At 48.0% G+C, this 23938-nt stretch overlaps 1 protein-coding gene across 2 annotated transcripts; it reads left to right on the plus strand.

Annotated features, from left to right (window-relative positions):
* Hspbp1 (HSPA (Hsp70) binding protein 1) lies at window positions 1-23929 on the plus strand. 2 transcript variants are annotated; one of them, XM_008846668.2, is made up of 8 exons: window positions 1-169; window positions 497-793; window positions 3106-3310; window positions 6463-6687; window positions 19190-19345; window positions 19453-19549; window positions 20103-20214; window positions 23616-23929. In XM_008846668.2, exons 2-8 carry the CDS (start codon window positions 590-592, stop codon window positions 23688-23690), a joined length of 1074 nt encoding a protein of 357 aa, XP_008844890.1. In that variant the 5' UTR covers window positions 1-169; window positions 497-589; the 3' UTR covers window positions 23691-23929. The 2 variants fall into 2 exon arrangements, with proteins under 2 accessions (XP_008844890.1, XP_008844889.1); XM_008846667.2 differs by having other exon boundaries at window positions 500-793.
* Window positions 23930-23938: the final 9 nt, after the last annotated feature.

Genomic DNA, 23938 nt, shown 5'->3' on the forward strand with positions numbered 1-23938 from the left:
TCGGGGATGGGGCTTAGAACCCGGCAGACAGCTCCAGGCAAGTCGGGTGGATTCAGGAGACACTTCCGAGTGAAACCCTGCGTATTTCCGATTAAGATGGCGGCGCCCAACCGAGTTAGGTGCGGGCGATTCTGTCTTTAGGCGTGGCGGCGGCTCGAGACCCGGGGAGGTGAGACCTGTCCCATCGGGGCACCCCTCTTCAAAGAGAAAAGGGGGAGACTTATTTCTAAGGACAGTGAAGGAGGGCTTATTGCAAATAGAAGAGGGGCAGTGGGTTGCTAAGAGACGGGGACGCACGCTGTGGCGATGGGGGAGGGGGCTCGTTGCCAGGGAGCGTGGGTGGGGCCTGTTAGGGAAGAAGGGGGGGCGTCTGGATTTGGGGAAGGGTTCTGTTGGTCTGAATGAAGGAAAGGGGGCTGTGGTTAACGTGGGTGTGGAAAGAATGGTCTGGGGTCACAGGGAGGCGCCAAGCACCCCTATAACGCCACCTTCTCAGCAGACCCTCCAGAGTCGACCCATCCGGACGTCTGAGCTGCCTCCGCGGTGACCATCATCTTCCTTCAACACCTCTTCCCTTCACAAAAAGTCCATGGCAGACAAAGGCTCAGGGGGCAGTCGCCTGCCCCTGGCGCTGCCCCCAGCCTCCCAGGGTTGCTCATCCGGGGGCAGTGGCTCCTCGGCGGGGGGCTCCGGCAATCCCCGGCCCCCACGCAATCTCCAAGGCCTGCTGCAGATGGCTATTACTGCAGGCTCCGAGGAACCAGACCCCCCTCCAGAACCCATGAGCGAGGAGGTAGAGTATGGGGACTCAAGAACCTGGTATGAGGGGTCTGGGTGTCTGTCTTGGGGAGGTAGAAGCTGGGGGTTTCCCTGGGTAGGGGACCAGAGTCTAGATGTGGCGTCATGATAGGCTGAAGGTCAGCTGTGAAGTGTCTGATCACATTCTCTTTCTGAAAAGCAGAATAACCTCTTGTGAGGGAAAAAAAGAGCTAGGATTCAGCACTGTCCCTGAAACGTGAGCTTGGGTTTGTTATTTAATCTTTCTGATCCTCAAGGTTTCATTCATTTTCAGATTGATGAGAATAGGAATCCTAATGACCATGCTTCCTTCACAAGGTGGTTCTGAGGTGCCAGTTTAAATAGGGCTGGACACAGTGTGTGGTGTGGTTGGACTTTGCTTGGGGCTGACCATGACCTTGATTTGGGCAAGTCACATACCATAATAATAGTTGGTAGAGCTGTCTTGAAGGTTGATAGAAATTTTACATGTAGTTTTTTTAGCTAGAATATTGTTCTCATTCATTATGGATTAATCTATATACCTTGTGTCATTAAATCTTTAAAACACAAGGAGGAAACAGGTACAAAACAAGGAGATAGTTTTGCCCAAATTTATTGAGTACTGTGATTGCAAAGCTTTGCAACCTCCCCTCTACCCCCACCCTTTTTTTTTTAAATTTGAGGCAAGTTCTCATATATAGCCCAGGCCGGCCTTGAACTCTCTGTGTGGCCCAAATGACCTTGATCTCTTGGTCTTCCTGCCTCTACTTCTCCAGTACTGAAATTACAGGTGTATACAGCCATGCCTGCTAATTATTGAATCTTCCTTCTTTTGGGACAATGTAGTCTTTTGGTTTTCCTCTGTACTCACTGGCCCTTGTTTATGTCTGTTGTTGGTTTCTCCTCATTCCCCATCCTGCTCACACCCCCTCCTCCCAGGGAACAGTTAGCAATGGGTAGAGCAGCGCCTGTCACAACTTGGAGGGCACAGGCCAGGGACACTGTTCACCATCCTACAGTCCTTAGGACAGTCACCACTGCATAGAACCACCCAGCTCGGTGTCAGGAGAGCAAAGATTGAAAGCTCTTCTAAGTGGGACCTCTGCCCTGAACTCAAGGGCACCTACTGAGGCACCTACTCTGTATTTTACCTGGTTGTGTAGCAGAGCCCCAAACCTAACAAGTTGGGAAGCGAGCCCCTGTCTCTGCTGTTCCCCTTCCAAACCCACTAGTTACTCAGGACAGAAACCCTGATTCCTGTCTTACCTCCTGTCTTAGCTGCTCATATTAGTTTTTCAGAGACCAGGATCTGGCCATTTCTTACCTCCCCAACATGCCTACCCTGCCCCTCTTCCTCTCCCTGCATCCCCTCTGTCTCTGTCTGTCTGTCTGTCTGTCTCTCCGTGACACAGGGTTTCATATAGCTCAGGCTGCCCTTTAACTTGATACATGGTTGAAGATGACCTCGAACTCCTGATCCTCCTGCCTTTACCTCCCCAGTGCTGGGATTACAGATACAGCACTGTGCCTAGCTCCATATCACCTCTCTTGGATGGATCACTGCTCTTTCAGTCTGTGCTCCTACCTCTGTTCAAAGCTCTGTTTGCAGCTCCCCCACTTCATTCAGAGCAGAATCCCAGGTCTTTACAACTGTCTACAAGTTCTGACCTGCTCGTCTCCCTGGGGTGTTTGTCTCTCTCCTCAACTTTGTTCTCTTATTCCCTTGCTTAACCCTTCTTCAGCCACTCTGGTGACCTGGCTATTGCCTCCTCCCGGAATATTCTCCCTGGTACCTGCCTGACTGCTCCTTGGCCTATTTCATTGCTCATACATGGCCCTCTCTTGACAACCCCATTTAGTTCTGCAGCCCCACCTCAGCTCCCCTGGGCTTCTCCTTAATCTTCCCCACAGTCTTTTTTATATTGCCATTTTTAGTTCTCTTCCTCCCTCTCCTGCACCCCTGCTCTGCGAAAGCTAGGGTTTTTGTTGTTGTTTTGTTTTGTTTCGTTTTGAACCTGTTTGTTTCAGGACTTTTGAGTCCCTAAGTACCTGGAAGAGGGTTTGTGAAAACACGAAACTAACATGCATCCAGCTGGGCGGGGTGACTCACATTTCTCATCCTAGCACTTGGGAGACTGAGGCAGGAGGACTGCTGTGAGTTGGAAGCCAGACTGACTGAGCTACAAAATGAGGACCCATCCCTCACCCTCAGTTTCCTAGCTGCTTGTTGATGGAAGAAGTCATCACCCCTTGAATTTTGGCTGTAATATTAATGCTATTCCCTAAGCGATCACCAAGACTTTTCTCCCTCCCCTTGTCCCCTAGAGACGCCAGTGGCTACAGGAAGCCATGTCAGCTGCCTTCCGGGGCCAGCGAGAGGAGGTGGAGCAGATGAAGAGCTGCCTCCGGGTGCTGTCCCAGCCCACACCCCCAGCTGCTGGTGAGGCTGAGCTAGCCACTGACCAGCAGGAGCGGGAAGGGGCACTGGAACTGCTGGCAGACCTGTGCGAAAACATGGACAATGCGGCAGGTAAACCTCAACCCCACCAGTGTGTCCCACATCCTGTGTGTGGGTAGTCCCCCAAATCCCTCCCAGTGTGTCCCACATCCCATATGTAGGTACCCCCCACCCCTCTCAGTGTATCCCACATCCTGTATACAGGTACCCCCTACAACCCCTCCCAGTGTATCTCACATCCCATATACAGGTACCTACCCCCTACCAATGTTTTCCACATCCTGTATGCAGATACCCCTCCCAATCCCTTCCAGTATGTCCCTCGTCCTTTATGCAGGTACCTCCAACCCCATCAGAGTTTCCTCCGTCCCATATGCAAGTACCCCCCAACCCCACCAGAGTGTCCCACATCCTGCACGGCTCAGCCCTTGTCCCTTATCTCTAAGATATCACCACCAGTCACTTCCAGCCTCTCCCTTCTTGTACCCCACAAAGTCACTGTATGAAGGTTTGGTCTGCCACTTCCCTGATAAGTCCTGAGACTGGTCATTTCCCTCCTAATCTGCTGGCCATCTACTGTCATTCTCTAGAGGAGGAGAGGAGAGGTGGTTTTGGGTGGAGTGGTCAAGTGAGACCTCCCTGAGGGGCAGCATTTGATCAGAGACCTGAGTGACCGTGTATTTTGGAGGAAACATTCCAGGCTGCAGGAATAGTCAGTGCAAAGATCCTAAGGTTGGATTGTACCTATCTTAGTCAGAGCAGAAAGGAAAGTTGCCAAGGAAGAGTGTGATCCTGCGACCATCCAGGGGTAGGAAATGGCACTGGGACAGCAGGGCCAGAGGGTCACAGTACACAATATAGGTCATTCTTGTTTTTTTGAGACAAATTCTCAGGCAGCCCAGGCTAGCCTTGAAATTGCACTGTAGCAGAGATTGACTTTGAACTCCTGATCCTCCATCCTCCATCCTCTACCTCCCAAGTGTTGGGATTATGGGTAGGAGCCACCAGGACCAGTTTCTAAGCATGGATTGTTTGCCCTACTTATTATCAATGTAAAAGTCACAAAACAGGTGCCAGCGAGATGGCTCAGTGGGTAAAGTACTTGCTGCCAAACCTGATGATCTGAGTTCAGTCCCCGAAACCCACATGGTGGAAGGAGAGAACAGAGTCCTAGAGATTGTCCTCTGACCTCTACATACATGTGCATACCTACACACACACACACACACACACACACACACACACACACACACACACACACAAATAAAAAGTAAATAAATTTTTTAAAAATCACAAGGGGCTGGAAAGATAGCTCAGTGGTTAAGAGCACTGACTGTTCTTGTAGACAACTTGGATTCAGTTCCCAGTACCCACATGGCAGCTAACAACTGTCTATTACTCTAGTTCCAAGGAGCCTGACCCCCTCTTCTTGCCTCTGTGGGCATTGCATGGCACTGGCACTTATGTACATGTAGGCAGAACAGTCATACACGTAAAATAAAGATAAATTTTTTTTAAAAAGTCACAAAATAGGCTAGGCGTGGTGGCGCACTCCTTTAATTCCAGCACTCAGGAGGCAGAGGCAGGTGGATCTCTGAGAGTTCAAGGCCAGCCTGGTCTACATAGTGAGTTCCAGGACAGCTGGGGCTACAGGGAGACCCTGTCTCAAAAAGACCGAAAAAAAAAAAGTCACAAAACAGAATTAGCCATTTCAGGTGTATAGCATTTATTTATTTATTACTTATTTGTGTATGTGTGTATGTGTATGTAGTTTGAGTTTGAGATTGGGACTCTGTATAAATCCCTGGCTGACCTTGAACTTATGGCAATTCTACGTCTGCCTCCCAGGTGCTGGGATCACAGCACAGCATGTGCCAGCACAGGAGCAGCATTTACTGGTGCGACTGTCACGTGTCTACTTCCAGACACTTTTTTTGTGGTTCTAGGGATTGAATCTAGGCTCTGGAACATTCCAGGCAAGAACACTATTACTGAGCTTTCTCCCTAGCCCTATTTGTATTTTGTGTTTTGAAGCGGGTTCTCACAAAGTTGCCCAGGCTGGCCTTGAACTCTCTGTAGCCCAGGCAGAACTTTTGATCCTTCTGTCTCAGCCTCCCAAGTAGCTGGGATTATAGGCATGAGCCACCAGTCCTATTTTCTATTTTATTATTTGTGTGTGTGTGTGTGTGTGTGTGCGTGTGTGCACTTATGTGTGTCTGTCCTTCTGATGTGTCCCAGACTGGCCTTGAACTTTCTATGTAGTGAGGATGACCTTGAACTTCTGATCTTCCTGCCTCTACCTCCTGATTTTTGGGATATTTATTTATTTATTTATTTATTTTCTGGTCTTTTTGAAGCAGGGTCTCCCTGTAGCCACAGCTGTCCTAGAACTCATTATGTAGACCAGGCTGGCCTTGAACTCAGAGATCCGCCTGCCTCTGCCTCCCAAGTGCTGGGACTACAGGCTTGCACCACCACACCCGGCTGGGATATTTATTTTTTTTATATATTTATTTATTTTTATTTTATGTGTACGAGGGTTATGCCTGCATGTGTGTGAGTGCACCCTTGTCATGCAATGCCTACAGAGGTCAGAAGAAGGTGTCTGATTCCCCTGGAACTGGAGTTACAAACTGTTGTTAGCTGCCATGTGGGTGCTGGGAATTGAACCTGGATCTTCTATAAGAGCAGTCAGTGCTCTTAACTGCTGAGCCATCTCTCTAGCCCCTGGGATATTTATTTTATATTTACTTATTTGTATTTTATGTGTTGCGAGCATTTTGCCTGCATTAACTAAGTATACCATATGCCTACAATACTCCTGGAGGCCAGAAGAGGGCAGCTGTTACAGGTGGTTGACAGCAGCCAGGTGGATGCTGGGAACTTACCCTGGGTACAAGAGTAGCAAGTATTCTGAACCACTGAGCCATCTCTCCAGCCCAGATTGCTGAGATTTTGGTGTGTGCCACTATCCCTGGTGTAGTGGCTCTGGGAATCAAACCCAGGACTTTATGAATTCAAGGCAAGCCCTTTACCAGCTGAGCTACATCCCTAGCCCCAGGCCTGGCTCATTTTCAGACCCTTTCATCACTCCCAAAAGAGTCCTCACACCGATTAAGCAGTCCTTCCCCTCATATCCTGTTTCTACATGGTCGTATTCTAAACAGGAGGTCAACTGTGACTGGCCGTCTCTGACACTCGATTTTTCTCTCTTCTGTCTGCAGATTTCTGCCAGCTGTCTGGCATGCACCTGCTGGTGGGCCGGTACCTGGAGGCAGGGGCTGCAGGGTTGCGCTGGCGGGCAGCTCAGCTCATCGGCACATGCAGTCAGAATGTGGCGGCCATCCAGGAGCAGGTGTTGGGACTGGGTGCCCTGCGCAAGCTGCTTCGGTTGCTCGACCGGGACTCCTGCGACACGGTACGCGTCAAGGCCCTCTTCGCCATTTCCTGTGAGTGTCCCAGGATTGCTGGGGGAGGGCCTTGGGTCAGTGTTGACCACAGGGCGGGGCCTGCTGTATCCACTGGGGATAGAAGGCTGGGTGCCTCCTTTATTCCTTGTCCAAGTTCTGGCATTCTGAGTGGAGTGTTGGAACCAAAATAGTGAGCAGTCAGAGCCAGATACCAACAGCTTGCCAACAGCGGTGCTGGATGACACTGGTCCGGGATGAATACCTCATACATGTCAGAGCTTTTGTCCACATTTAGGGACCGTCTGGTCTGCCTTGGCTCTGCATGACTGCTCCTGACCCTCATGGTCCTGTGAAGCAGAGACTCTTTGATCCTCACAGGAAACTGAGGCATGGACAGAGAGCTATAACTCACCTGGTCCCAGGCTGGGAACAGGAAGAAAGCAGTATCATGGGGCACTTGCTTTGTGCTGGGTTTTATTTATTTATTTATTTATTTATTATTTTTATTTTATGTGTATGAGTGTATTGCCTGCATGTATGTGAGTGCACCAGTGTTGTGCAGTGCTTCGGAGGTCAGAAGACAGCTTCAGAATCCCCTGGAACTGGAGTTAAGGATGGTTCGTAGCCACCATGTGGGTGCTGGGAATGGAACCCAGGTCCTCTGCGAGAGCAGTCAGTGCTCTTAACTGCTGAGCCATCTCTCCAACCCTGGGGTTTTGTTTTTTATAGCTACTTTAAATTAATTAATGTGTGTGTGTGTGTGTGTGTGTGTGTGTGTGTGTGTGTGTGAGATCTTTTACCATGTGGGTCCCAGGGATTGAATTCAGGTCCTCAGGCTTGGTGGTAAGTGCCTTTATCTACTGAGCCATCTCACAAATCCTGGTTTTGTTGTTTTGTTTTTTTAGATGTGTCTTATGTAGACCAGGCTGACCTGGAATTCCCTATGTGTTGAGAATGACATAAACTTCCTTTATTTATTTTTATTTCATGTGTATGAGTGTTTTGCCTGCATTGCCCTTGGAGGCCTGAAGTGCTTGCAGAGGCCAGAAGAGGGCATCAGATCCCCTGAAACTGGAGTTAAAGATGGTTGTTAACCGCTATATGGGTGCTGGGAACCAAACCCAGGTCCTCTGCAAGAAGAGTTAGTGCTCCTAGCTGCTGAACCATCTTTCTAGTCCCATAAATTTGCTTTTTAAAAAAATTTATTTTGAGCTGGGTGTGGTGGCGCACGCCTTTAATCCCAGCAGAGGCAGAGGCAGGCAGAACTCTGTGAGTTCAAGGCCAGCCTGGTCTACAGAGTGAGTTCCAGGACAGCTGGGGTTACAGGGAGACCCTCTCTCAAAAAGACCAAAAAAAAAAAATTATTCTTTTTTTTAGTTGGGCATGGTGGTGTACATCTTTAGTCCCTGCGCTCTGGAGCCAGAGGCAGGCGGATCTCTGTGAGTTCAAGGCCAGCCTGGTTTACATATCGAGTTCCAGGCCAGCAGGGGCTACAGGGAGACTCTGTCTCAAAAATATCCCCATATATATATTCTTTTTAATATTTTAATATTTATATTTTATTTGTTATTTTATTTTTTATGTGTATGAATGTAATGTCTGCATGTATGTAAGTGCACCTGTGTTGTACAGTGCCCACAGAGGTCAGAAGAAGGTGTTGGGTCCCCAGGAACTGGAGTTAAGGACAGCTGTTAGCCATCATGTGGGTACCTGGAATTGAACCTGGGTCCTTTGCAAGAGAAGCCAGTGCTCTTAACCACTGAGCCATCTCTCCAGCCCCCAAAACACTATCTATTCTTGAATAATTTCATCCATATATATAATGTACCTTGGTAATATTTTTTCACGTTACCCTCCTCTTCCTCTTCACAAGTCCCTCCCTACTTCCATGTCTTTTTTGTTGTTTGGTTTTATGAGCCATTGCTTTTTTTTTTTTCATCTTTTTGAGACAGGGTCTCCTCATAGCCCCAGCTGGCCTGGATTTGCTATGGAGACCAGGCTGGCCTCAAACTCAGAGATCTGACTGCCTCTGCCTTAAAAGCGTGTGCCACCATGCCTGCTGACCCATTGCTTTTAATTAAGATCTTTTGGGGGCTGGAGCATGGTGGCGCATGCCTTTGATCCCAGCACTCAGGAGGCAGAGGCAGATGTAGCTGTGAGTTCAAGGCCAACCTGGCCTACATAGCAAGTTCCAGGCCAGTTGGGGCTACAGGGAGAGACCCCCATCTCGAAAAAAAAAGGATCATTTGCATGAGCATGGGTGGGGGGCAACACACTGGGGTACAGCACTGAGAAATAGGACTCCTTTTCCCTCAGCAACCGTTAACAGCCTAATAGCCTGTAGCTCCTCCTGGAGGGGGGCGCCTCCGGAGCGTCTCTCCTGGGAACACACCTTTCAATTCTCCTGATTCTCCTGCATCTTCCTCCCCAGCGCTGGGATTACAAACATAAACATGCACCACCACACTTGGTTTATGGGTGCTGGGGACAAACTCAGGGTTTTGTGCATGCCAGGCAAGCGCTCTACCAACTGAGCCACATCCCCAGCTCTTGTTACCCTTTTATTTTGAAGCATGGTCTTGCTTAATTGCCCAGGTTGGCCTTGAACTCACCCTGTAGCCCAGGCAGGCCTTAAACCTGTCATCCTCCCGCCTCAGTCTTTCAAATAGCTATGCCACCATGCCCAGCCAAATCCATCCTCTGAGAGTGTACAATTTAGTATTTTTTAGTGTATTCAGGAGGTTGTGTAACCCCTGTCAACTTGGTAACATTTTTACTGCCTCCAGCTGGACCTCAGGCATGAGCAGTCCCTCCCCACCTCTCCCTGGCCCTGGTTCCTACAGCTACTAGTCAGTGTGTTGGAAGATTTGCCTGTCCATGACAGTTCCTGTAAACAGAACCATACTCCGTGTAGCCTTTTGCGTCTGGATTCTTTCACAGAGTGTAGTGTTCATCCCTGTTGTGGTGTGCGTCAGTACTTCATTCCTTTTTATGGCTGAATGACATTCCATGGTGTGGACACAGCACACTTTGTTTATCTGTCCATTTGCCAGTGGGCCTCTGGCTTGTCTCAGCCTCTTGGCGCTTATGCCACTGTGAGCAGGGGTTGCAAGTCTGTGTGTTGGGGTGTATGTTCACATCCTGGGGCATGAACCTGACTTAGCTTGCAGGGGCATGTGATGACTCCTTGTTTATCTGTGCAAAGGTGACTGTTTCTTTTCTTAGTTTGAGACAAGGTTGGCCTCGAACTCCCTGTGTAGCCCAGGATGTCCTTGAACTTCTGACCCTCTGATTTCTATCTCCAGAGTGCTGGGATTACAGTCTTCTAGTCATGGGCCACATGCTGGGTTTATAAACTGCTGGGGATTGAACCCTGGGCTTCCTACATGCTTGGCAAATTGCCCTTTGTCATTGAAATGAGATGTGGAAAGCTAGGCCTAGTAGCCTCATAATTCCAGGATTCCAGAGGATTGCCAGAAGCCAGAATTGGTTACTTGGGTTACCTAGTGAGATCTTGGAGAGGGAGGGAGGGAGGAAGAAAGGGTGAAGGTGGGGCCTCATTGTGCACACCCTTTCCCTGCCTCCCTGCATCTTGAGCTGAGGTCTCCACATGGCTTATTAACAGCAAAGCAGATGGGTAGATGGTGCCAGGGCACAAAGGCTGCTGGGAGGAACAGACTGGGTAGGAGAGGCTTGTGTGTGTGTCAGGGGAGCATTTTAATCTGGGGAAGGGAGTCTTGGATCAGGGCGGTCTTGGAAAGTCATAGCCAAAGTTGGGGCATGAATGGACAAATACAGGGCAGCTCAGCCCCAGGGTAAAGAGAAGGTCTTGGTGCCCCAGATCTGCCACAGCTAGATCCAGAGCAGGGTGGGGAGGGACCTGCAGAGCTTTCTTCTAATATCTTATTTTTCAAAAGACATTAAGCTGGCTATGATGGCTCACACCTATAATTGTTACTCGGAAGACTGAGGTAGGAGGATTTCTGTGAGTTCTAGGAGAGTCTGGGTTCAACAGAGTGAGACTGTATCTCAAATAGCCCCCCAACCCCCACAAAACATCTGTAGTATTAAAAATATAGGGAGCAGGGGCTGGAGAGATGGCTCAGCAGTTAAGAACACTGGCTGTTCTTGCAGAAGGCCCAGGTTCGAATCCCAGCACCCACATAGCAGCTAACAACTGTCCGTAACTCCAGTTCCAGGGGCTCTGACAGCTTCTTCTGTACTCCACAGGCATTGCACAACACGGGCGCACTTACCTACATGCAGGCAATACATGCATACACATAAAATAAAAAAAATAAAAGACGGGCGTGGTGGTGCATGCCTTTAATCCCGGCACTCGGGAGGCAGAGCACTTGGTGAGCTCAAGGCCAGCCTGGTCTACATAGTGAGTTTCAGGACAGCTGGGGCTACGGGGAGACCGTGTCTCAAAAAGACCAAAAAAAAATATCTATATCTATATCTAATCTATATCTATATATCTATCTCTATCTATCTATCTATCTATCTATCTATCTATCTATCTATCTGTCTGTCTGTCTGTCTGTCTGTCTGTCTGTCTGTCTGTCTGTCTATCTATCTATCTATCTATCTATCTATCTATCTAGATATATAGAGCTGAGCATAGTGGTTCTCCTTTTAATCTAATATTTGAAGGCGGAGGCAGGAAGATCCTTGCAAGTTTGAGGGCAGCCTGGGCAACATGGTCAACAAAGTTGACAAAAACAGGGTTGGTGATATAGTTCAATTGGTAGAGTGCTTGCTTGGCATGCATGAAACCCTGGGTTCAATCCTAGTACCACATAGACCAGGTGTGGCGGCATAGGCCTCTGATCCCAGTATTTGAGAGGTAGAAACAGGAAGATCAGAAGTTCAAGACTATCCTAGGCTACATAGTGAGTTCGAAGCCAGTCTGGACTACATGAGATCCTATCTCAGAGGTAGAGCTAGAGAAAGTTGGATGGATGGATGGATAGAGAGGAAACCCCCCAAAGCAAAAGAAGCAACAGAAATCTTTGACAATCCCATTGCTCACAGTAGAGCAGGCACCAAAGCACATGCAGTGAAAAGGCCCTGTCTCAGGCTATCTGGTCCCTTTCTTGGAAACCTCTGGCGCGCATTTCAGTAAGCGCGAATGTGGGCTGTGTGTATCTTGTGGGGGTTGTGTGATGTTTATGGTGCCTGTGTTGTATATGACATGAGATGCTCTGTGTGTATGAATGCATAGCACACTGGCATGCGTACAGACACCTCCCTTCCCGTTTATTTTTGTGTACCTGGTACAGGACCGTGTGGGTAGTTCTGCCCAGAACTGTGAGCTGCCTTGGCTTGTGTTCTTCTCTCCATAGTGCTGACTTGATGTCTTTGGTCACTGTGATACAGCCCACTCCAGTACTTCCTGTGTGCATCCTCAGGTCCTGGTCATCAGGACTGTGGTAGTGATGCTATCTTTGAGGGCCACCCCCCCACCCCCACCCCCCCGCTGTTGGATGCTCTCTACTGCAGCTTGCTGTCTGCGAGGGAACATCTGCGTCTGTGGCAAGAAGCCTCAGACTGCTTGCCTGCCGGCTTCCCCACATGCAGTAAAGGAGCTACAGAAAAGACTGCCATTGTTTTTGGAAGTGAAAGTCACATAAGCCATTTCAAAGTGTACAATTGAGTGGCATCACCCTCTCTTTGGTAGTTTTATGGTATGGTGTTGTGACTACTCTGGTAAGCTCTGTGCTAGGAGTCTCCTGTAGGGCTTAGTCACGTGGGCTCCTGCAGCTTAAGGAGGGGACATTACTGCATTCCTACCCAACCCTTGAGGGCATAGACTTGGGTTCTCAGTCATTTCACTCTTGTAAGTGGGTCTTTGTTTCCATGGAGAAAGGAGTTCAGAAAGACTCATAGATGGGTCACTCAGAGTCTGTGTGTGAGGGCCTGTGGTGGGGGAAGGAATGGGGAAGGATGGGCAGATACATAGATGGGTCACTCAGAGTCTGTGTGTGAGGGCCTGTGGTGGGGGTAGGAACAGGGAAGGATGGGCAGATACACATGCAGCTCTGTTTGCTTGACCCCAGCTACCTCTCTCTGTACAATTTTACTTATAGTTATTAGTGTGTGTGTGTGTGTGCATGCACGATGTGTGTGAGTGTGCTATGGCACACATGCAGAGGTAGGGACAACTTTGTGACGTCAGTTCTCTCCTCCACCTTTATGAGGGATCCAGAGATTAAACTCAGATCACTGAGTTTGTAAGGCAAGCTCTTCTGCTGAGCCATTTGTCCAGCACCATCCCTGCCCTCCGCTCCCCTCTCTCTTTCAGGCAGGGTCTCATGTATTTCATGCGGGCCTCAAACTGGTGATATAGCTGAGGATGGCCTTGTGACCCTCATGCCTCTGCCTCCTGGACACTGAGATTACAGGTGTGTGCCATCACATCTGGCTCACTTTACTTTTTTTTTTTTTTTTTCGGTCTTTTTGAGACAGAGTCTCCTTGTAACCCCAGCTGTTCTGGAACTCACTATGTAGACCAGGCAGGCCTTGAACTCACAGAGATCCACCTGCCTCTGCCTCCCGAGTGCTGGGACTACAGGTATGTGCCACCACACCTGGCAAAAGATTTGTCTTTTTTTACTTTTTTTTGTGTGGGGGATTGTGTGCCACAGCCTAAGTGTGGAGGTCAGAGAACAACTTGTGAAAGGCAGTTTTCTCCTACCATGTGGGATCTGTAGATCTGACTCAGGTCATCAGGGTTGGCTGCAGGTCCTTCTACCTGTTGAGCCATCTTGCCTGCCCATTGTTCTTTGAGACACAGTCTCCATTGGTCTGTAACTTCCTATGTAGCCCAAGCAGGCCTCAGACTTGCAGCAATCCTCCTGCTTCAGCCTCTCCAGTGCTGAAATTACAGGCATGGGCCACCACACCTGGCTAAGATGTAATATATTGTTTTGTTTTTGAGATAGGCTGTTGTGTAGTCCAGGCTGGCCTTGAACTTTGTAGCTGAGGATGACCTTCACCTCCTGATCCTCCTTCTTCAGCCTCTCCAGGCCTGGGACTACAGGTATGCAGTGTAGTGCCCAGCTCAGTGGTGGGTTTTGAACCCAGGACCTTGTACCTGCTAGGCAAGTGCTTGACCATTGAGCTACATTCCTAGCCCTAGAGCAATTAATTATAGGTTCATAGAAAAATTGAGTGGGAGGCACAGAGAGATTTCCTGTATACCCTGTGTCCCATGCCTACAGAGCCTCTGTTGTCATCACTGTTCCATCTGATAAACCTCCAAGGATGCATCATGTCATCCAGGATCCATAGCTCACTTGAGGCTCATGCTGAGCTGGGCACCCTGTGGGTTTGGACAGATATCTAGTGATGTGTATCACATCTATCGTTATGAAACCTCACAGAGCCATTTCACTGCCTAAACCCCCTGTGCCCTGCCTGGTCATCACACCCTAACCTTTGTACTGTCTCCATAGTTTGACTTTTCCAGCATGTCTTATAGTTGGAACACAGCATGCAGCCTTTTCGAATTGGTCTTTCACATAGTAATGTGCATTTAGCCTCCTCCATGTCTTTTCATAGCTTGCCGGATCATTTGTTTTTCTTTTAACATTTTATTTATTTATTTATTATTATTATTATTATTATTTTTGTCTTTTTGAAGCTGGGTCTCCCTGTAGCCCCAGCTGTCCTAGAACTCACTATGTAGACCAGGCTGGCCTTGAACTCACAGAGATCCGCCTGCCTCTGCCTCCCAAGTGCAGGGACTACAGGCATGTGCCACCATGCCCGGCTTATTTATTTCTTTTTTATTTTATATGTATGCGTGTATTGCCTGCATGTAGTAGGTAAGTGCACCTATGTTGTGCAATGTCCGAGGAGGACAGAAGAGGCTGTCGGATCCCCTAGAACTGGAGTTACAGACAGTTGTTAGCTGCCAGTGGGTGCTGGGATTTGAACCCGGGTCTTCTGCAAGAACAACCAGTGTTCTTAACCGCTGAGCCATCTCTCCAGCCCTTTTTTTTTAAAATAAATAATTTATTGAGAATTTCATACATGCATATAAGGTGTTTTGATCAAATCCATGCTGACTCCCTCCTGCCGGCTTATTTCTTTTTGGTACAAAGTAAGTGTGGTCCATGGTGATGACCCTGGCTATCAGTTAAGAGCAGCAGCAGCCATTCTACTACCCCAGGTTGCTGTGTGGAGGAGGGAAGGTGGCCCAGCAAGGGTGGGTAGAGAGGAGAGGAGAGGCCAGTTAGCAGTTGTAGAAATGACCCAGGCAAGAGTGAAGGTTGAGGGTAGGGAAAGAGGGTATTAAAGACATGATTGTGTCCTCTAGGGATGCTTGTGATGTGTGGAGATAGTTTGGTTGTCATAGTTGGGGTTGGAGCTTTACTTCGCATCTAGCCATGCCCAACATGGCTCCCACAATGGTCTGGCCTTACATGTTCACCATGTCCAGATGGAGAAACCCTGGAGTAAAGGGCCATGCTTATTCCTGGACATGCTTTGGAGATGGAGCCAACAGGATTTGCTTGCCAATTGACTTGGAGGGTATCTCCCGTCTCCTACCCATAGGCCTGTTCTTTTAATGATTTTGTTTAGTTTTGAGACAGGGTTCCATGTAACCTAGGCTAGCTTCAAACTCACTGTGTAGTTGAAGATGACCTTGATCCTCCTGCCTCCACCTTCTGAGTTGTGGGATTATAGGCATGTGCCACCGTGACCAGCTACTATTTCTTAGTATTTTCAGTTTAAAATGTTCTTTTATATTTATTTTTAGTTTAAAATGTTCTAATGGCATTTCTGTGAGTATATGTGTGTTATGTGTACACGTGCATGTGCCATGGCTTCTGAGTGGAAGTCAGAGGACAACTTGGGGAACCTGTTTTCTCTCTATATAATTTAGGTCCCAGGGATTGAACCCAAGTCATGTGACTTGGCAGCAAATGTCCTCTTTACCTGCTGAGCTATTTCAGCAGCCCTTAATTTCAGTTTTTTTTTTTTTTTAAAGTTTTTTATTTTGGTCTTTTTGAGACAGGGTCTGCGAGTAGCCCCAGCTGGCCTGAAATGCGCTATGTAGACCAGACTGGCCTTAAACTCACAGAGATTCGCCTGCCTCCTGAGTGCTGGGATTAAAGCACCACACCCGGCCCTTATTTTCAGTTTTTTGAGACAGAGTCTCACTATGTAACTCTGAATGGCTTGTAACTTGCTATGTAGACCAGGCTGTCCTTGAACTCACATAGATCTGCCTGCCTCTGTCTCCCAAGTGCTGGAATTAAAGACATACATGACCCTATTTTCAGTTTTTTGAGACAGTCTCACTACGTAGCCTTGGACTGACAGTGGTCCTCCTGCATCCCAGTGCTGAGATTAGGAGCATGCACTACCACAGGCAGTCTTGCATTTCTTTGACAGTTTATTTTATTTTATTTTATTTTATTTTATTATTTTATTTTATTTTATTTTTTTATTTTATTTTATTTTATTATTTTATTTTAACTGGGAATTATGTGTAAGACAAGCCCTGTACCACGTAGCCTTAGCTGGGGTCCAGGGTCCTTTTCATTTATAGTGAGAAACTTCCATGACTTCACAAGCTTATCTTGTGGGCGCTGCCATTCTTCAGAATACAGAAGGCCAGATTTCAAGAAATAATACAGAAAAGCTTCTCAGTATAACTTTTCAACCATCAAGAATTCTTCTTTAGAGAGTGTTAATGCTTAAATCAACATTTTAATGGAGTCTGTACTGACATGCAAGTTATGTTAAACAGTTGTCAGGACAAGTTGAGGCTCACCCTAGTTATGTTTGGTCACCACAGGATTCCCTCATCTCAACACTATTTTTCTGTTCTCTTGATTGGGACCCATCCAACTTCATTACAAAATGACCCATTGTGAAATGTAAGTACATTGTGATCTTAACTCCTATCCAAGGGATCCTTGAAGCTACAGACAGTTGTTAGCTGCCATGTGGGTGCCAGGATTCGAACCCAGGTCTTCTGCAAGAACAGTCAGTGTTCTTAACTGCTGAGCCATCTCTCCAGCCCTCTTTGACAGTTTAATAAAGCTCAGACATGATAACACATGCCTGCATCCTAGCACTCAGAGACTGAGGCAGGAGGATCTTGGGTCAAGGCAAGCATAGATTACACAGGGATCACTATCTGAAAATAAAGAGGAGCTGGAGAGATGGTTCGGCAGTTAGGAGCACTTGCTGCTCCTGGAGAGGACCCGGGTTTGCTTCCTGGAGAGGACCCGGGTTTGCTTCCTAGTACCCACAATCGGCGGCTCATCGTTGTCTGTATCTCCAGCTCCCGGGGATTCGACACTGTCTTCTGGCCTCTGGGGGCACCTGCACTCATATGAACATACCCACGCATAGACACACATGCACATAACTAAAATATGGAATATTAATGAGATGTTAATGTCTTTTTGTCAGGCTGTCTTTGGAAGTCTTGGATGTGCATTCTCCACTTAAATCCCAGTTTAGGTGTGGGATTTTCAGGGGTTGATATAAAATACAATTTTACCAAAGCAACAAGAATGTGTTTAATGGAAATATTTACACCATTTCAAGTTGTTGACTTCATGTTTCAGTGAACCTGAAAGGAGTAAACTCCTCAGTCACACTTGTCACATCAGGTCCTAGTGGCCTTGAGCTTTGCATGGCTTCTGTCTGCCTGAGCAGTGCAGTTATATCGGAGCTGGCAGATGCATCCCTGGACATCTCCTGCCTTACTTGGAGGCTGTCCAGAATTCTTAGTGCCTTTAAGACAAAGATTATGCATGCTCTGTAGCCTGGCTCTCTTGGCTTTGGGATTCCTTGTCTGTAAAATGGAGATCTAAGCCAGATGTGTTGGTGTATACCTGTGAGCCCTGTGCTTGGGGTGGAGACAGGAAGAATAAGACTCCAGAGGCATCCTTGACTATGTAAGTTGGATGTAGCTTGAGCTACATGAGCAGACCAAAATATCTATTTTAAAAGACCAAAATAAGGTCTAGGGCGATGACTCAGCTGATAAAGTGATTGCTGCGCACACATGAGGACCTGAGTTCAGATTCCCAATACCCATGTAAAAAGCTCAGTGTGTCATCATGTGCCTGTAATCCCAGAGCTGGGGAGGCAGAGATGGGTGGATGACTGAAGCTCCCTGGCCAGCCAGCCTGTCCTAATTGGGGAAGCTCCAGGTTCTGTGAGAAACCTTCACTCAAAAAATAAGGTGGGCAGTGACTGAGAATGACAGTAGACATTGACCTCTGGACTTCACATGCATGCACACGTGCACATGCATGAACACATAACATACACATATCTGTGACATACAGAAACAGAAAAAATCCTGAATGAGTGAATAGATAAAATGAGATCCAAGAGCATCCACCCATAGAATACTTGTGAAGATTAAAAAGTGATAATGCTTTCAGCAGATGAGTAGATAAGAAGTTTACCAGGGCTGGAGAGGTGACTCAGTGGTTAAGAGCGCTGGCTGCTCTTGCAGAGGATCTTGGGTTTGTTCCCACATGGCAACTAACAACTGTCCATAACTCTAGTTCCAGGAGGTCAGATGTCCTCTTCTGGCCTCTTCAGACACTGCCTGTATATGGTACACTTACACATATGAAGGCAAAACACTCATATACATAAAAATCAATTAAAACAGCAACCATGGTTTACCCTTATAGTGGAATTGTACCTACAGTGGAATGTTGTTGAGTTGTAAAAAGAAATGGATATATCTTGAAAACATTTGGTTGAATGAACAAAGTCAGATACAAAAGGTCTATATTGTATGAGTCCATTTATATGATGTGTCTGGGACAAGCAGATCCAAAGAGACAAAAAATGGATCCATGGTGGCGGGGGCTGGGAGAGGGGGAACTGGGAGTGGGAGTGACTCCTGATGGCAACCAAATGATACAATGTTCTGGAGTTAAGTGGTGGTGATGGTTGTAAAACCTTGTGAACATATTAAAAACCTCTGAGTTATATACATTAGAGGGTGAATTGTATGGATTATGATGATGAAGTATATGATGATGATGATGGTAGTCATGATGATACTGATGATGGTGATGATGATGGTGATGGTGGTCATGATACTGATGATGGTGATAAGTGGTCATGATATTGATTGTGGTGGTGATTATTGTGATGATGGGATAGTGATGATAGTGATTATTGTGATCATGATGAAGACGGTCCTGGTGATATTGATGGTTGTAGTGATGATGGTGGTACTTGTGATGGTGGTGATGGTAATGGTGATTGGGTGGGACTGATGGTTGTAGTGGTGATGGTGGTGGTGGTCATAGTGATGATGGTAGTGATGCTTGTGATGGTGATGGTGGTGGTGGTCATAGTGGTGATGGTGGTAGTCACAGTGACAATGGTGGTGATAGTAGTGATGGCACTCATGGTGTTGATGCTTGTAGAGATGATGTGGTGATGCTAATAGTGATGATGGTTGGGTGGTGGTTGGAGTGGAGATAATGGTGGTGGAGCTGTGGTAACGGGGATCTCAGAGCCTTGCCTCTTTGTCCAGGTCTTGTCCGAGAGCAGGAGGCTGGGCTGCTGCAGTTCCTCCGCCTGGATGGATTCTCTGTGCTGATGCGGGCCATGCAACAGCAAGTGCAGAAGCTCAAGGTCAAGTCGGCGTTCCTGCTGCAGAACCTGTTGGTGGGCCATCCTGAACACAAAGGTGAGGCAGCCTGAGTGGGGAAGCAGGCATCCTGGGATGGGCATGTGGGGATGTGGGGGTGGTGTGGGGCCTCCCCTCCCCGCTGACTCCCACAGCTCTTCCCCCAGGGACCCTTTGCTCCATGGGAATGGTCCAGCAGCTGGTGGCTCTTGTGCGAACAGAACACAGCCCTTTCCACGAGCACGTGCTTGGAGCCCTGTGCAGGTACGCTGGGGCCCCAGGAGGACAAGGCCTTGGATGAGGCCCCCACAGCAGGAGCAGCTCCAGTCTGCCTGCCAGCCTCCATCTGCACTGGGATCTGGGACTGGAATGTGTCTTGTGGGAGATGAAGAGTGTAGGGCCAGGAAGTAGCAGGGCGGCACAGCCTGTTTCCACCCAGTGCCCTGGGGGAGCAGTGCTTTTGAGCACCCAGGAATGTTCAACCTGTGCACCTGTGCCTCAGGATAGCTCTAAATGCTTCCCAACACAAAATTGTACGCTTATTTAAAACATTGCTTTTAAAAAAAACAAAACTCAGTTGTGCCATTCTTCAGCATGAACTTTGTAGATGACACAATTGTGTTACAGTGGCCAAAGGTGGGATGCACCTGAACCATGACAGAGCCGGTGTGGACTCCATGCAGAGCACTATCAAGCCTTATGTTCCCCACAGTGCCGTATGGTAGCTAGAGGGCAGATGTGCAGGTGGGGAACACAGGAGCAGGGGTGGGGACTGTGGCAGAGAGGCTCCTGAGGTCTGCTCCTGTGTCCCCTGTAGCCTCGTGACGGACTTCCCCCAGGGTATGCGTGAGTGCCGGGAGCCTGAGCTGGGCCTGGAGGAGCTGCTCCGCCACCGCTGCCAGCTGCTGCAGCAGCACGAGGAATACCAGGTAGAAGGTGGAGAGCATGTGGCCCTGGCCCTGTGGCCTGTGGGCTCCATCTCGCCCTGCCTCTTCTCCCACCCATCAGCAAACACAGAGGGCCGCATGCTGTGTCGGGAGGGGAGGGAAACCTGTGAAAAAAGAAGAAATTTGGTTTGTTTGTTTTTTGAGACAGGGCCTCACTATGTAGCCCTGGCTGATGTAGAACTCACTATGAAGACCAGGCTGACCTCAAATTCACAGAGACCTGCCTGCCTGTGCTGGGATTAAAGGCATGAGCCCCACATCCAGCTGAAAAGGAGGAATATTTAATTGAATATTTTCATTAAATGGGTAAAAATGATAATCATTTAATTAGGTATTATGGTTAGGTATTATGTACCCCCAAAATAATAAATATCCTTATATATTTAATAGATAAATTTAACAAGATAATTATTGATAATTCTTTAGATAGTAATGATCACAGTTAATTTAGTATTTATAATTATTTAATAAATGATTAATGACCAGATTATCCTTTTTTAAATTAAAAAAATTTATGTGTATGTATGCCACATTTGTGTGGGTGACTGTGGAGGCCAAGGGAGGCACCAGAGCTGGAGTTAAAGGCGATTATGAGCCACCTGATGTGGGTGCTGGGAACAAACTGAGTCCTCTGGAAGAGTAACGAGTGCCCTTAACTGCTGGGCCACCCAACCCCTGATTATTTGTTTTTTAAATTTAAGTATGTATGTATGTGTGTGCACACTTACCACAGAACTTGTGTGGAGGTCAGAGGATAGCTTGCAGGAGTCAGTTTTCTCTGTCCACAGTGTGGGTCCTGGGGATCAAAGTCAGGCCGTCAGACTTGGCAGCAGGCACTTTTATCTACTGAGCCATCATGCTGGCCCTGATTACTCATTTTTGGAAACACCTGCTACTTAGATGGTGCCACATTAGCAAAGCCAGGCATAGCCGAGGTGCACCTGGATGTCCACATTCTGTTTCGTCAGTGCCTCTGTGGACACTCTAGGTGTTTACAGGACACTGATGACCAGGCCAAGCAAGACACCTGCCGCCAGCTGTCTGTTTTGACCTCATCCCAGGAACCTGTGGCCTTAATGTCTGCAGGCAGCAGAGCAGGGGAAGCTGCAGCCTGGCCTGGCTGGTTTCAGATGGGGAATGTGGAGTTCATATGTGCTGCATTTGATTTTGTACCCCCGTAATCTCCTGAGTCTCTGTGTGCCAGACTCTGTGCTGAATGATTCCAAGGCCCACCTGTGAGGCCAGCCCACTACCTGAACGGGTAACCTCAGGTGAATGAACCAATACTCATTTTTCTTAAAAAGTTTTTTTTTTTTTTTTCCTCAAAAATATAAATAGGGCCAGGTGTGGTGCATACCTTTAAGCCCAGCAGTCAGGAGGCAGAGGCAGGTGGATCTCTGTGAGTTCAAGGCCAACCTGGCCTACATAGTGAGTTCCAGGCCAGCTGGGGCTACAGGGAGACCCTGTCACAAAAAGACCAAAAAAAGGATGCGGAACACTCGAGAAATTCACCTGTTGTCAGCTTCTGGTCTCCACTCCCTTGTGCACACACATACACTTGCATATATCTGTGCACACACACAACCCTAAGTTGACCTCTGGTCTTCATATGAGTGCACACACATGTACACTAACATACACACCCCTTCCTCTCAAAAAGTACAGCTTTAAAAAATTTTTAAATTTACTTATTGTGTGTGTGTATGTGTATGTGTGGGTGCCTGTCTGCCATGGATCTTGTGTGGGGGTCAAAGGACAACTTGTGGGAGTCAGTTCTCTCCTTCCACCATGTGGGTTTTGGGAATGGAGGTCCTCAGGCTTGGTGGCAAGTGCCTTTACCTGATAAGCCATTTTGCTGGCCCAAGAACAATTTTTTGAGCCGGGTGTGGTGGCACACACTTATAATCCCAGCACTCCAGAGGTTGAGAGGAGGATTGGCTTGAATTTTAGGATAACTTCAGCTACATAGTGAGTTCAAGGTCATCCTGGGTTACATTGTGAGACCCTGTCTCAAACCTGCCACCCTCCCCAAACAAAAACTAACCTTTTGGGTTTGGGGATGTAGCTCAGTGGTAGAGTGTTTTCCTGGCATGTGCAAGGCCCCTAGGTTCAATCCCCACTACTCCATACAAAAACCAAACATGAAGCAAAGCAAAGCTTAAAAGCTACTTTTTATATGCTTTTTCATGTGTATGTCCATAGAACACACCTCAAGAAGGGAAATGCTGGTTTTAAGCATGTTAAAGGTGCACATTAAAGGGTTCTCCATAGCTACTAAGTGACCAACTCCTACCCCATTTGCTTTTCTTCATGCTGACTGGTCAGAGTAGCATTCCGGTCCAGGTCACTTTTTTGCCCACAAGCTGGACATCTTTTTCTTGTGAACCATTTATTCACATCCTTAGCCCATTTATCTGTTTTTTTTGCCCCCCCTTTTGAGGAGGAGATATATGTTGTCCAGGTTGGTCTTGAACTCCTGGTCTCAAGTGACCTTCCTGCCTAGCCTCCTGAGTAGTGGGGTTTACAGGCATGTGCTGTGCCCAGATGGGCAGTGGCTTTTACAACATATTTTTTTGAGGGGCTATTGCAGAATTTCTCTAGCTGACCTCAAACTGAAATGCTCCTGCTTCATCCTCCTCAGTAGCAGTGATCACAGGCACCTGCTGCTGTGCCCTTCTTACAGTGGATTTTATTTTTTTTCTTTACATTTACTTAGTGTGTTAGTGTGTATGTGTGAATGTGTGTGGGCACACACGTGCCACACTGAGTGTGGCGATCAGAGGATAACTTGTGGGAGTCTGTTCTCTCCTTTCACCATGTGTATCCTGGTGGATCAAACTCAGGTCATCAGGCTTGCAGCAAGTGCCTTTATCGGCTGAGTTTGTCACTGGCCCTGGATTTTTTTGTGTGTGAAGTGGGGTCTCACATGGCCCAGGCTGGCCTCCAGTTCACCATGTAGTTGAGGATGGCTTGAACTTCTGATCCTCCTTGCCTCTCTCTTCTGAGTGCTGGGATTATAGGCATACACCACTGCGCCTTCACCATGCAGTGCTAGGGATCAAACCTAGGGCCTTGTGCTAGCACTCTGTCAACTAAGCTATAGCCTCTGCCCGATAAAGTGGCTTTGAGTAGAGAGTCATGGGTGATTATCTGGGAACCGGAAGGGCCTGAGGGAGCTGATGCAAGGAGACCAGTGTGGGGCCCCAGGCTCTAGCTCAGGAGTTCACAAGCCAAGAAGAGGGAAAGTGAGTCTTGGTTGAGCAGTAGCTGTTAGTAAAGCCCAGCAGCTTCTGGAGTGGGTGGGTGTGGAGAGGAAGGTTCTGGCAATGGAGTATGCTGGAGGTGGGTCTGCCTTGCTCTCAGGATGACTCTCTTGCCCCCAGGAGGAGCTGGAGTTCTGTGAAAAGCTTCTGCAGACCTGTTTCTCCAGCCCAACAGACGACAGCATGGATCGGTGAGCCCTGGAGCCTGTTGCACTCTGCGTGGGAACCCCAGGCCTCCTGCCTCCAAGGTGCCCTCTCTCAAGGGAGTGCTGTGCCTGCTGGGGCCTGGACCTGGGCCTACCAGCCCATCTCTGAGCAGCCCCCTGGAGGGGGTGCCAGGAAAGGTGTGGCTCCTTGGACGCCCCCACTCCTACCCTGCCCTCTCTGTCATCCTTCTCAGCACTGCTCTTCCAATAAAGGTGTTTCTCCTCCTCCCGGCACAG

This window comes from Nannospalax galili, unplaced genomic scaffold, assembly GCF_000622305.1.
Source record: "Nannospalax galili isolate Female #2095 unplaced genomic scaffold, S.galili_v1.0 scaffold842, whole genome shotgun sequence".
Lineage (NCBI taxonomy): Eukaryota > Metazoa > Chordata > Mammalia > Rodentia > Spalacidae > Nannospalax > Nannospalax galili.

Coding starts and splice junctions, on each gene's coding strand:
- Hspbp1 (XM_008846668.2), top strand. CDS start 590: ATGGCAGACAAAGGCTCAGGGGGCAGTCGCCTGCCCCTGGCGCTGCCC. Junction 3,311..6,462: donor AAACATGGACAATGCGGCAG/GTAAACCTCAAC, acceptor TTCTGTCTGCAG/ATTTCTGCCAGCTGTCTGGC. Junction 19,346..19,452: donor GGGCCATCCTGAACACAAAG/GTGAGGCAGCCT, acceptor CTCTTCCCCCAG/GGACCCTTTGCTCCATGGGA.